We start from the raw sequence: 13,640 nt of genomic DNA, 5'->3' as shown, positions 1-13,640 counted from the left end.
CAAGGACAGGGGATTGATGTGTGTCATTTCATATAAGGAAATCAATGAGCCTTTAAAGAGCTTGGCCCTGGGCATCAGCTGGAGGATGTTACTGTGTCAAAGGCTTGGCTAGGGCCCTTTGATGAGCAGTTGAAACGATTATCCACCAAGGTGCAGAAACAAAGAATAAATCTGAGTCCTATCCCAAAGAGGATTAGGGCTTAATGTGCATTTCATTCTTACTTGTATGTACGGAGCCAAGTTGTGTGCTGGCATGAGTTGGCTCATCTCCTTTGGAGCTGTGCCAAGTTACACACACATACTGTTTGACCCAGTATTGCTCTACACTAAAGACAATGAAAGAGATGCCAAGCAGTACCACCACTAGAGCCTGAGACATGTTTTCTGTGCAGAAGAAACAAAAATGAACTCAAATCAGGCAGCAGATTTTGAAGTTACCTTTTTGCTATTAGAACACAGCTTGAGAAACAGACTTTTTTCCATGCTCCTTGTTGCTTGCATCAGCCTCATTTGAAATGCTGTGTAATACCCTTGATAAAACTGCCTAGAATATATTTACTTTGGCTCTGACTTCGTTGGTTGCACATGTGTATAAAAGACACTGAGAGAAGGGTGAGGTGTTAATGTTTGTTGCAGTTATTATAAATGGTTATCAAAACGAGGAGAAATAATTATGTAACAATTTAGTGAAGCAATGGTATATTTTCTAAACCAGCTACTTCCTGAATATTATACAAAAAACATGCACAGGTGTGTGCTGGTAACCTCCCTTTCTAACAAGCTTGGCATTGTAAATCTCTCTCCCCTCCCTTTTTTCCCCCTGTTATGGAAGAACTATTTTTAAAAGAAAAATTATAGAAAACTTTGTTCTATGATAAAAATATTTCACAGAAAAGAGAGTAAAACCTGCCATTTTAAACTTGCTACTGAAGCACATTAATCCTTCAAAGGCTATGCTGTAGCTAATTCTGTAAAACTGTGTTATTTTATTTCAAAGCATATCATCTGTAGTACTGGATCTGTTTGTCATTACATAAAAGTAAATAATTATGTTTATTTCATTATTAAGCCAAGAACTAATGTCTACGTATTACCTTAATTATGTATCATATAATTCTTATTCTTACAAAAGTTAATGAAATTCTATTTCAAGTGGGTAGCTGTCCTAGGCATTACACTTTTCACAAAAAATCTGAATAGTTTTTCCAGAAGAGATGGAATTGTTAGACCTCTATGCTTCTCCTAAGTAAAATAAAAGGCATCTGGATGTTTCTCCTTTTTGACAAAAACGTTGCACAGGTGTATGAGAAGGTTTTCAAGCCTTAAGGTGAATAATAGAACAAAAATGTGCTGTGGACCTGTAAGTCCATTTTTATTTGGGCATAGGAATGTGCCCTGCATCCTGCCTCCCAGTGAACAATCCTTTCCTTGTAAACAGACAGGAATTTACAGGCCTGGGCTGAAAGAAATGCATAAGCACACACCTACAGGTCAGCTATGTGAGAGAAATTTAGAATACTGCATTTCAGGCCTATAACTAAAAACTCCTGAAAAGGGCATTCCCTTCTTGTGGGCTTTCATTAGCACTGTTGCTAGTCCTCACCCTCCCAAGGTCACACCAGTATGCCACAGAGTATTTGGCCTTTAAGGGACTTTTTCTGTCCAGGGACTTGTGAGTTTTTGTGGATGCTAACAGCAAAGCTCAATTCCCTGGAGCCCCTGCTCTGAGGAATGGGTGTAGGGGGAATTTTTTTTTTTATTTTTTTTTTTTTTTTAGGACCTGAGCAGTCCTGAATTTATGTAGTAATGTTTTTAGTGGGCTAAAATTGTTCTGACCTGCCCATAAAGCATCTGCCTTTTCTCTCCCCTGCAGTGGTGTGGGCACGACTTTCCCAGGCAGTGATTTGGTTAGGGAGCTAGAAAAGATCTACATTTCTACACTTGAAACGCAGCCAGCAGCACAGTCCAACTACGAGTATGCAGTGGGAGGAAGGTGGAAGGCTAAAACATCTCCCCACCTCTGTGGCAGTAGTGGCCCGGCCTTGGTTAGTTTTGTGCCAGAAGGTGTCTGATGTTACCCTTACCAGGCCTTGGCTCCAGGGAGCCTGTCCCACCCTCCCCAAGTGACCTGCATGGGGGTCCTTCAGCTCTATAAGGGCTACACTCTTGGGTGGTTTTATTTCCTGGCCCAGGGAGAGACTGACTTATCACCTGCTCTTTTTTATTTCTGAGACACTCTTTTATTAATATCATATATTTTAAACCACTTTTTCAGAACCTCTGACCTTTATCTTGGTTAAATATTAGCCAAAATCCCTTGACCCTTCCAATAAAACTTGAAAAGCAAAACCAAATAGCTAACCATTAATCAGCTTGTGACTTTATCAGGGGTTTTCTGTCACAGCAGTTCTGGGTCTTACATTGGTATCGGGTGCAGCGGTTTTGGGTCTTATACCAGTATCAGGTGAAAGGCTATCTTTGTTCATTCAGTGGACAGATGAGTGTGTTACTGACTAACTACATCCAAGTGAATTCTGTTCATATCAGCCTGTATGAGAAGGTGCTGGACAAGGCTTAGGATTTGTTTATTCTTTCTAATTCTACTACATTTTTCCCATATAGCATCAAGCAACTCAATTGCAATCACATTTTCAGGTTTAGATTTGCAATTGCATGAGCAGTCTGTGGGAATGTCATGACTGCACAGAAATCAGGCCATGTGGAAAAAAAAATTTTTGGTTCTTTTCATTGCAAGGGCACTTCAACATGCAATCAGAACAAGTGATACTACAAGGAGGGCAGGCAATTGCAAGGCAGAACCAAGCACCTTGGTTAGATGAAAATCTGGCGTCTAATCTGGTGCTTGAACCCACATCTGAAACTGGGATCACAGTAGTACACTCCTAGCTCCTTCTTACATACCTTTTTAGAGTGTTGTGAAAGTAGCAAGGGTTTTTTGGAGGTTCTCACAAATCAAGTTGTTGATGACAGAAGTGTGTCATGCAGGTATGAGCTGTTCAGGTCTAAACATAAAATATAATTTCCTACTTGGACAACAGTTGTGAACTTATGTTAATCCAACTCCAGCGTTTTTCAGTCTACTCATTCAAATTAGTGCTTTGGAGTTCAGATACATGTGCTGTGATGACACCTTAGAGAGAAAACACGGCTACCTGGAGGAGTTGTAGTTAACACTGAAAGAACTTTCAGGCAGCAGTAGACCCTCACCTTTCAGTGCAAATATATTCTCTAGCAAAAAAGAAGGAAAGAAGGGAAAAAACAAGTGGAAAACTCTAAGCGCATGCCTGCAAGCAAGCAAGCAAATAAAATAGAGGGGAAAATGAAAGAGATAAATGAACAGGTAAAAAATAGTGAAAAATCTCTTTGGTCACAAAAAACAAAGAGTTTGCAGTGGCTTAGTATAAGATTGTTCCTTAATTTTTTTTTTTTTTCCAAAGGTGTAAGTGGCCCTTGAATTTAAGAAGGGAGGGCAGTGTTATAGCTATTACAGAGCAGGATGAAAGGCTCATGACCCACCAAGGTTTTGTCCTCCTTGAAGCTTCTGGCCACTATCAGAGACAAGATTATTGCACCAGATAGGTGGACCGCAGCCTAATCCAGTTTGGCATGTATTTCCCTGTGACACATATAGACGCTGCCACAGAGAGGAGACTGGTATATCCTGTTCCTAGCATGCTGTGTCTGCATTTGCCCTCTCTGATTTGAGAAAGCCATTTCTGACTTGCCAAGTGTGAAGAGGAAGCTTTCCTGAGCTAGTGCTCTTTACTTTCACAGAGATATATATTTATTGAGGAGCGGGGGGGAGTCTTAGGCTGTTACTGTGGCTGCAGTAGTCACCACTCCCACCACTCCATTCCAAATGAAGGTATTTAAAGCTGTGATTTCGGGGAAATTACTCTAGAGATCCTTTTGCTGTTCAGAGCTGTCCCAGCAGTCAGGGACTTTGCAAAGACTGGTTTTCACTAGAACAAAAACCACCTTCTACAGTCCTACAGTTACTGTTTAGATCAACAAAACCCTTGCAGTGATTTCCCTTTGTTGCTTTAGGGATCTGCAAGGAGGGACAGCATTGGACCTAGCCACTTGAGTCACCCAGGAAAGGACAGTGACCAGGAAAGGTACCAATGGGGGGAGAGCAAGAGAGGAGGAGGCAGATGCTGCAGCAGATGCGCTGCAGCAAGAGAGAGGCGGTTGCGTGGGAGGTTGCGAAGGGACAGGTAGCCTGCATAAACTTGCATGAGAGTGCAAAATGCGAGAAACTGAAAACGAGAGTGGCAAACACAAGGCAAAGGAAAGAAGAATGTGATAAGGGTAGTAGCAGCTTGTTTATTTTAATTAAAAAGGATTCAGCTGACATCGCAGGAGATTTCCAGCCCACGCAGAGGAATGGTGATGACAACCCCAGCATTGCAATGTAAGGATGAGGGGTGGAGCCACGGTGTGTCCCTGCAAGGAGGCACTGAGTGTGCCTGGGAGAGGGCAGGGGCCTCTCCGGGAGCCAGGAGTCCCACCTGCACTGGAGGCAGCATGACACACGGCTGCCCGCCCAGGTCCAGGCTCACTTCGACCCACTGGCAGTTTCTGGTGTTGGTGTTTGTGTTGAAGTAACTCTGAAGGATCCCAAACAAGGATTATGCAAGTCTATATTAAATTCTAAAAAAACTAAGAGATCCGCTGTCTCCACTTAGGAAACTTTATCCTCCATATATAGACAATATGCCATCGAGAGAAGGTAGAAAGTGAGACAAGGACAGATTTGGTCGTGCTTTGACTAATCAATTAAGTGAAATGCTTAACACCATCTCCTGGGCTCGTGAATGGTTGTTAGCCATTACTGCTGAAAAGCCTGGGCTGGGGATGGTCAAACAAGGAAGGACAGTTAATTTCCCCATAACTGGTTATTCAAGATGGACTCGTGCAACTCATGATCTCAGTGTCCCAGTGTTTCACAGTCTAACTATATTTAATGGGCAAATAATTTGATATCCAAAAGTCACCTGGGGTTGCACTGTTGTTTTTCCTGATCTTCAGTATATCCCACTTTCTGGAAAGTCTAAGCACAAGCACATAGAGAGCACTGCATCTTCACTTTGAATAACAGAAGCAGCCTTCTGGCGGGAAGATGAAAGGTAACAGATTTTCTCTTCCTCCCAATTTTCCCTTTCCAAATGAGGCACTACAAGCACAGAGTAAAAAGGTCAGTAAAATTCATTTGCACCTAAACAAATTATGTGTTGATTGTTACAGGCCTAAGAAAGGGTCACACAGACATGTTTTTCAGAATGAGACATCAAAACCAAAGTGAGATAGCCCTGATCCTGCAAACAGACATGTCCTTAGCCTGTACTCCAGCAGGACTATGTCATGTGTAAAGTTAGGCAAGCTCATCCCTCAGAGAGGTTCTTTCCTACCTGCAAACTCATGTTCCACACTAGTTTGGATAGAGGAGCTATTCACATCCATGTATTTTTTAAACAGCTCTATCAGACAGGGTTGTATACGTTTCACTTCTCTCTATCGTCTCCTCTTTCCTTTCTTTTTTTTCATGTGGATGTATGTTAAAACAACTGAATCTTCAAGCCATGCTTTTAGCTCAGAGGGCTGGGCAAACTGACTTTCCTGAAGTCTAGAACCAGTCTGACATGTAGACAGCATACTGAATTGAAAGACCCTGTGTGATTCAGAGGACGGTTTCAAAGGTCCCAAAAGGATTTAGACGACAATGACATCAGTAGAGAAATAATTCAGTGGAGAAAAGGGGCCACACAAATTTTACTTCATGTGACTGAGTGAGTTTTCTGTCATCCTCGGAAGTCCTTTAATGCTTAGAACTCAAAAGGAATTCTGAATATTATCTACTCAAAACAAAAGAGAAGGTGAGCAGTTCTCTTCTATGAAATACGCACATGCTGCAAATGCTCAGCTGGGTTATAAATTCTCCTTTTAAAGCACCGAAGAACTTTTATTTCCTTGATTGCCATCTAGTGGAAACTGTGCTGTCTGCATCGCATTATTCATAATAGCATTTCCGTCTCGGAGCTCATTATGCTGTGCAGATGATTGCAGCTTTGAAATAAGGGGCAACTTCTCATGCATGTTTTGTGCTTTGTAAGTTATAGCAAGGTCTTGCTAGGTCAAGAGATTACACAGTAAGGTGCAGAGTGGCACAGGTGTTTCTGAGAAATTTGTCTTTTACCAACATCAGTAAATGGTACTAGCAAGAGGTGAGGTATCAGGATAGAAAGGTTCAGCTCATAACCTGGCCATCTCTCAGGTCATAGGTTATTCACGATGGACAGTTACTGTGCAAATGGCCCAGTTCTGGTCTGGCAGAAACCAAACTATAGGTCAATATTAATATATCTGAGGTGTTTTTTCTTCACTTTGGACAATTGTATTTTACAGATTAGCCTTGTACTATTTTAAAAGGTTATAATAACTGCATTAAGATGTGTTGCTGAAACAGTGGGGTTATATTGTGAAAAAATGCCATTGATTTTCTCAACCCACAATTTGAGCTGACCTGCAATGTTCCTTCAAGTTTTACAAGTCTCTGTAAGATGTTCTTTCAAAACATTTTGAAATGTCAATCCACATTCCTGAAAAGTACCAGAATAATTCATTTTGGAGAGTGTTCATTCATGTGGAGACACCAGAATGCTGGTTAGATTTCAACTCTGCACTGAGAGTTACATTTGGTCTGACCCTTATTCCTGTGATGTTTTTTCTTGTTTCTTCCATGTTTTTCAAAACTTCAGTGGCTTTCCTTCAAGAATTTTATTAGATTACCCACACTCAGCCCTTGAGAAAGCAGCTAAGTTTCTAACACTGTTCCAGGCCTCCTTATATCAAAGTCCCACCAGTGCCAAGCATTTTGGCACCAAATTAGTGTATCCATGCCATGTGCTTGTATCCACTTGTCTCTCCCTCTCTCATCAGCAATCTTTCACTCACTCTCCTTCTTGAGAAGGACAAGATTTCTCTTGCTGCCATCCTGATGTGCTTCACGCAGCCTGATCCAAACCTTTGCTGAAGCAATGCATGTTATTCATGAGCCCATGGTGATGTTGGAAAGCTACCAAAAACTTGCTATTTGAAAGCCTTGAGACATTATGATTATCAGCAGCCCATACAGAGAAATGCTGGCAATTAGCCTCAGTACGTAAGCAAAGTGGTTCCCTTTTGCCTTTAAATAAAAACGTATGCCAATAATTTCTAGAAGTTTCCCAGATAAGGTACATAACTGGAAGCTTTTTGTAACTCTCCTTGTCACTAGATTGCATTCAGGCAAATTAAATCAATCCTTGGGTCTTGTCTACTAATAAAGGAAGTTTGTCTTCAGGACACATATTTTTTAATGTTGTCTTTTTCTGTATAAGAAAAATAATGCCCAGTAGAAAATCAAAAGTTCATTAGAAAAATCTTTGTCAATGTTTTTCCTTCCTCCTTTTTCTCATTTTTAAATAAAGATATGCAGAGCCTTGAGAAGTTGCTGAGGGATGCAATAATATATGGGCAGCCTCGAAGCCGCAGAGCATGGAGAAAAATTCTCATCCTTGTGGAGGGCATTTACAGGTATGTTTGTGTTTTAGAAACATGAATACTCTTTATCATTTCTCATGACAGAATGATATATTGAGTGAAGCGAACATTGACTCTAGGTATCTGAGAGAAATCTTAATGAGAGTGGAGGTTACAATAACATTCTGTGATCTTATAAATATGTTGATTTCCATTACGTCAGTCTGAGCCCTGGTGTAACTTGTTCCAGTTAGATCCTGTGTGTTGTTCTGAATGTTGATTTAGGAAATCACAGTGGAGTGGGAGATGTACTGTGAGAGCAAGATAGATCATCAGCTCGTGTATGTTGTCACAGATGTGATAAAATTCATGGAGCTATAGTAGGTGAGGAGTTTTGCTAAGTGAGTAAGCTGAGTTTTCTGGAGTTGTTTGTTATGCATGGGCAGATCAAAAGACAACTACGCAGAACTAATTAAGTTCTGCATGCCCAGTTCTTACCCAGCTGTTGGAATCTAAAAACTCAAGCTAAATATAGGCCAACCGGTATCAGTACCTTTCTAGCAATTAGTGCTTTATCTATTGGACTCACACTTTAACAGGAAAAACAATTTTTAAAATGGCTTTCAAAGAATTATACAATGATATTTCATGTAGCCCCAGTCCCTGGAGGAATTTGAATGAGAGAAGCGCCTTTGAGAATCCATCAGATAATATCAGCATCAATAATACCATGTAATTATAGAGCATCCTAGTCAGATAGCTCCAGTTCACTAGTGTGGTGCACCTTACACCCAACCAGAAAGACGAACCATCACTAAAGTTGAGCACCAAAGCAGAGGCACCAGCCAGGCTCACCATCCTGGGCTTCATCCTGGCAACTGCTCAAGTCAGGAGAAGGTTGCTGGGGAGGCAGCCACGGGGCTGGTGGATGGCATGGAGGGGGAGCCACTGGTGGGCAAGGAGCTGGAGCAGGGAGAGGCAGAGATCATGAAGAAGAGGGAAGGGCTGAAGAAGCAGGGATCTGGACAATAAGAGGGTTTGCAGGGATCTAGGCAAGGCTACTGTGGTGATGACAAGGCAGAGGGGAGTGGGAGAAGGATAGTTTGGGGAGCAGCGACACCTACACCAGAGAGAAGGGAACCAGAACCACTCATTCACAGGACATGACATGGTTTATGAAAGCAACATTAAACTTTATATGTAGGGATCATATCATGTGTAGCTGAAATACAGCCAGTCTGGATGGGCTGTCGTTTATGTCATTTTATTGAGAAATGCTAGCACAGTTGCGCTGATTGGCTTTTTTCATAGGAATCTTTTACAATCTCATGTCATCAGACCTTCATGGTTGTCAGTGCTTTCTTTTTACCTAACATCTTCCATCTGCAAAGAGAACAAATCAGTCCTTATCTAAACACCTGTCACTCAGAGCTGAAACAGGTCGGCAGCAGATCAGCTGATCCAAAGCATGCTGAACGTCTCCTTTCAACCAGAATAAACAGATCAAAACTTCAAATAAACATAGCTTGGCACTACTAAAAGAAAGGACTTTGATCATGCAGAAATTAAGCGGACCACCAACATTTTACTGACAAATATTCCCATCGGTCACATGGCCTGCAGAAAATGCTCCAGCTGCTGAGCGGTGTTCACTTTTAAATCCTTTACCCTGGATATTGACCACTAGGGAGCAAGAAGGTAGACTGGTGACACAGAAGCACAGATAGGTCCAAGCAGTGGGACAAACCCACTGTCAGATATTTATAACTATAATAACTGTAACTATATTTCCAGATGTATATTCGATACAGAGTTTTCCTCTAGTTTTGCAGTTCATTTTCAAAGGAGATTTCTTTCTTAAATGTTCGAAGAACCTTCCGTTGGAATGCAAAATAAAAACATGTTAAACCTCAGAGAACCTCACTAAAAAGGAACCATAAGGTTCCTTCTGTCCCATAAGGGCTAAATAATGTTAAGACCACTCATGCCCTGAGTGTCCATGCTTGTGAATGGCATAAAGTAAAAGAAAAACAAAGCTCAGCTCTCTAATAGTCTCTCATTGGAAACTAGCCCTAGCAGTAGCTAGGTTGGTTGGTTAGCTGTTTTTATAGTCTAAGCAGATCAGAAATTGAAGATTGTGGTTTGGTTGCAAAGCAAGTCAGCTCTGACTTGAGGGAGAATACCACCACGCCCCACCACGTTGTATCCCTGCCATCACTGCCAACCTGAGATGCATGCAGCTCATCTGTCCTTACAGCACTGCTGGGAACAGACTCACAGGCCATGTAGTCTAATCCACTAAGTACCTAATAACATTTCATGTGCAAAAGAAAAGCTGGAGAAAGACAGATCAGAAATACTTTCACCTTTTCTCGTGTGCAGGTTCTTTCCTTTCTTGGCCCATCATTTTTGAAAGAGACTAAAATTTTCCAACCCCATATTGGCTAATGTTAGAATGTTAGTTTTCTTGAAGATTTGACAGATGCCAAATTCATCTAGAGCGTTTAAGAGGAGGTAGAGTGTTGTTAATGTATTCTTCTTACAATAGTTAATTTTACCTTTTTTTTTTTTTTTCCCCCTTAAAGGACTTAGGTTATGCTTCAGGGACAACTAATAGAGAATTTTAATAACTTGGTCAGAGCCATTCTTAAAATATCTTGATTTGCAAGTTTGGCTTGGCAAATTTTTACAGAAATGCTTTTTCCAGAGATGCAAAAGAAACACTAAGCTTTCCTTCTTTAAAAAAAATTTTGTTAAATGGGACACCATAGTCTTAGTATGGTGAAGCCGATGGTACGGAAAAAAATTTGCCTTCTGTTTCTATTAGGAGTATGTTTAAGTGTTTACACTGAGCATAACCCCGGACTTACCAGGTGGCAAAATTTGAAAAGGGTCATTGTTAGCCAACACGAGCATTTCTGGAAATCAGACTTGTGTCTGAAACCATAAGCCACAGATTTTGCTTCGTTACAACTGAAGGCAGAATTGGCCTCTCAACTTGGGAAGCACTCAAGCTACATGTCAAAAAAAAGCAATAAGTATATGTTTGTTTGCTTCTTAATGTCTCTATTATTTTAAAGAGAAACAAAAATCATCAGAAGTAAATGTAACTACTAGTTAAAGCTGGTTCTTAACTTGGACTAGCCTAGGAGCGAATATATTCCATTTGTGTTTCAAACCGAGAGAGACCATCTAGCCATCAATCTTCAGTACAAAAAGCATGCATAAGTTTTGGCAGTGTCCAGGGCACAAGTTAAACTGACTTGCTACATCATATTTCTATTATTTAAATTCCAGCTAATGTTTTCCTTGGCATCCACCATTTCCAGTTCAGGATTAATCAGTTACTGTATTCTTACATGGTTTGTGGTAGGCTTCTGCTCTCTTGCACACATATTTACCTAGGAGTCAGGTAGACCAAGGCCCAGGGCAGGAGTTATGGGGCACCAGAAACTGATCAAAACAGATTGTTTTTCACTTGGTTTTTCCCTGGTTTTAATTGAATTTGGGTATTTTCCCTTCCAGCTAAGAAAACAGCTCTCTGATCAGTTAGGTATTGTCCAGTGCCTTTTCATGTGCATTAGAAGTTCCTTGGGATTCAATGCCAATACCATAGGAAATTTATCAGGGTTATTTTTTATTTCCTGGGATTAAGTGACTGGACTTCCAGAAAAGAATGGGGTAACATTTAATGTCTTTGGCCAGGGACCAGCATTAAATGTTAACATTTCTATCATTTCAGTGTATGGGATTGTATTTGAGGGCAGGGTTTGAAGGTTGCCTTAAAACTATTGCTTTAAACTACAAAACAGATTGTTGTATGAATGTGCAAGCTTTGTGTAAGAAAACAATACCTAAAGTAAACATTAAAATGGAATGCATACGTCTTGGGAGTAACAGGTCAGGAAAGGAGGGATTTTCCCAATTACAAACTAGCCTGAAAGGGGAACAGATAAAGTTTTCAAATGTTGAAAGGATGGTGGAACTAGAGGGCATGTTTAGAGATGTTGAGTGATGCAATTATGAAGAAGATAATAGGTTGAATATCAGTAAATTAATTTTCCCTACAGAAAAAAAAAAAAAAAAAAGAAACTGTGGTACCATAGTAGGATGTAGAAAACTCTTTTCCTGAGAAGTTTCAAAATAAACTGGACAAAAACTGTCAATATGCTGTCAAGAGTGAGCCCGTGTACCAAGCAAAGTGACCAGCACAAGCCTACTCCTCCTGTCTCTCAAAGCACCTGGCTCCACAATTCATCAGCTGCATCAGGAAGAATCTCAGTGGTTTGGTAGGGATCAAATCAAGCTTCAAAATTCAGTGATCCCAAAATTTTGGATTATCTCCTCACATGTGGAAGTAGGTTCAACCTGAGTGTGTACTGAAGCAAGTTTTTGTGCCTGCCTGCTGAACAAGGGAGATCCCTGCCACCAAACTAATAATTTTTGCTAAAAGACGGGATGTAATACCACGTGATGAGAACATCTGGCCTGGGCAGAGCCAGCTCATGTTTGTCTGCACCCAGCTTTTTCGATGTGCCCTGTGTGCTTGAGCAGATCGGGCAACAGATCAATAGCTTTGTAAAAGTGACACAACCAGACTGAGATAAAATTATTACAGTTCACTTCTGGCTCCCTGGTTTAAACTCAGTCGACATCAATATTTACAGAAGGATTCAGCAAACTTTCCATTTGGGCTACCCAAGGCGTTATGTGAAGTGAGCTTTATCTTGGAGCAATTCTAAACAGAGCGGTATTCCTATCACAAACCATCTTCCAGGGTCAAAAGAGAGACCAAGAACAGAGTAGGCAGCAAAACAGCTCTTGTCTCTGCCATCAGGAGGGCTGAGGCCTGTTTGAATGGCAGCAGAGAAAACGTACATGAAACAAACAGCGTTTTATCCACTCCATGGACACTTCAAGGCCATGTTAGGATCTGTCAGCTATTGTAACATTTGTCAGCCAGCATCTTTCAAGAGCTGTAAATCAACACTGAAAATGAATACAAGTGCCTTGTTTTGCTGAACAGCTTAGGGTTCAAAGAGAAATCTCCTACTCATACAAGTAAGAAAAGTTTTTGTTAAATCCTCTTAATGGTTAAATCTTGCAACAGCCATGTACCAGCTCTGTATTCTGGGATTCAGCAACAACTTTGCTTCCATTCCAAAAATATGCAGCAAATCAAGCTCTGTATTTTTAATTTACCATTTTTACTCTTGTCTTTTTGCTGTCTCTCCCATCTGAATCTCCATGAGCCACTAAGCCTAATGATGTCTGTGTAAATGTGGAAAAAATCTTACTGCCCTTCTCTGCCTAGCTGGTCTGCCCAAGTATTGCCGGAAGGTGGAGGGTGGGATGCCTATTCGTTTCCCTCTGCAGAAGTGCTCCTTGGCACCACTCTCACTCTCTGACCATATAGCCAACCTACAGGCTGACTAGACACAGCCAAAAGCTGCCATCCCTAGCGCGTACGATGCTGCATGCCCAAGCACACCCAGTGGCTCGGTATAATTTTTAGCTGGCTAATGCATTGACTCTGGGCTGTGTGAGAACTGTGGGCTCTGCCCTTGTATTCATTAGGAAAATAACTGTGGTGGTTCAAGTTGCTTTTCCCCCCCCATGCCAAGTGCCATTTGGGAAAAGTGAGAAAGGCCAGTCCTCAGCAGCTTGCAGTACAAGCCAGCCTGTCTTTGCTGCAGTCTTCTATGGCTGGGCAAGACAGAAGGGCAAGATTTGCCAGCAGTCACGTGACAGCCAAAAATATGCCTTCAGGCACACACAGCCAGGCTCTCTGAACCTCCCAGTACCAACAGCACAGGCAACCCTTGTCCACGGCTGCTCCCCCGTGCTGTTCTTTCAAACGAATGGAGACTTGCCTATGGGCAGGTCTCCTTCAAAACTTGGAGACCAAGCTGTTTCCAAGCTTACTCGGGAGACCAAAGGATGAAAAGGGACTAAAATTGTCAGAAATTTCCCAAGTGCTAAAAGCACATCCTACTCCTTTCGTGGTACCAAACTTCCAGCTGCATAGTGCAGTGGAGTGGCAATAAAACAATCTGTGAAAACCACTGGTCCAGGATCTAAATATAGCCAAGAAGTTG

At 41.4% G+C, this 13,640-nt stretch overlaps 1 protein-coding gene across 4 annotated transcripts in view; it reads left to right on the top strand.

Annotated features, from left to right (window-relative positions):
* SPTLC3 (serine palmitoyltransferase long chain base subunit 3) overlaps positions 1–13,640 on the top strand; it is a 99,028-nt gene that overhangs the window by 64,787 nt on the left and 20,601 nt on the right. For all 4 annotated transcript variants that reach the window (XM_030023387.2, XM_030023386.2, XM_030023385.2 and 1 more), the window contains one exon: positions 7,491–7,596. In XM_030023387.2, the coding sequence (XP_029879247.1) occupies positions 7,491–7,596 (106 nt within the window). The remainder of the gene's footprint in view (positions 1–7,490; positions 7,597–13,640) is intronic.

Source organism: Aquila chrysaetos, chromosome 8, assembly GCF_900496995.4.
Source record: "Aquila chrysaetos chrysaetos chromosome 8, bAquChr1.4, whole genome shotgun sequence".
Taxonomy (NCBI): Eukaryota; Metazoa; Chordata; class Aves; order Accipitriformes; family Accipitridae; genus Aquila; species Aquila chrysaetos.
This window is presented reverse-complemented; position numbering and strand designations above follow the sequence as displayed.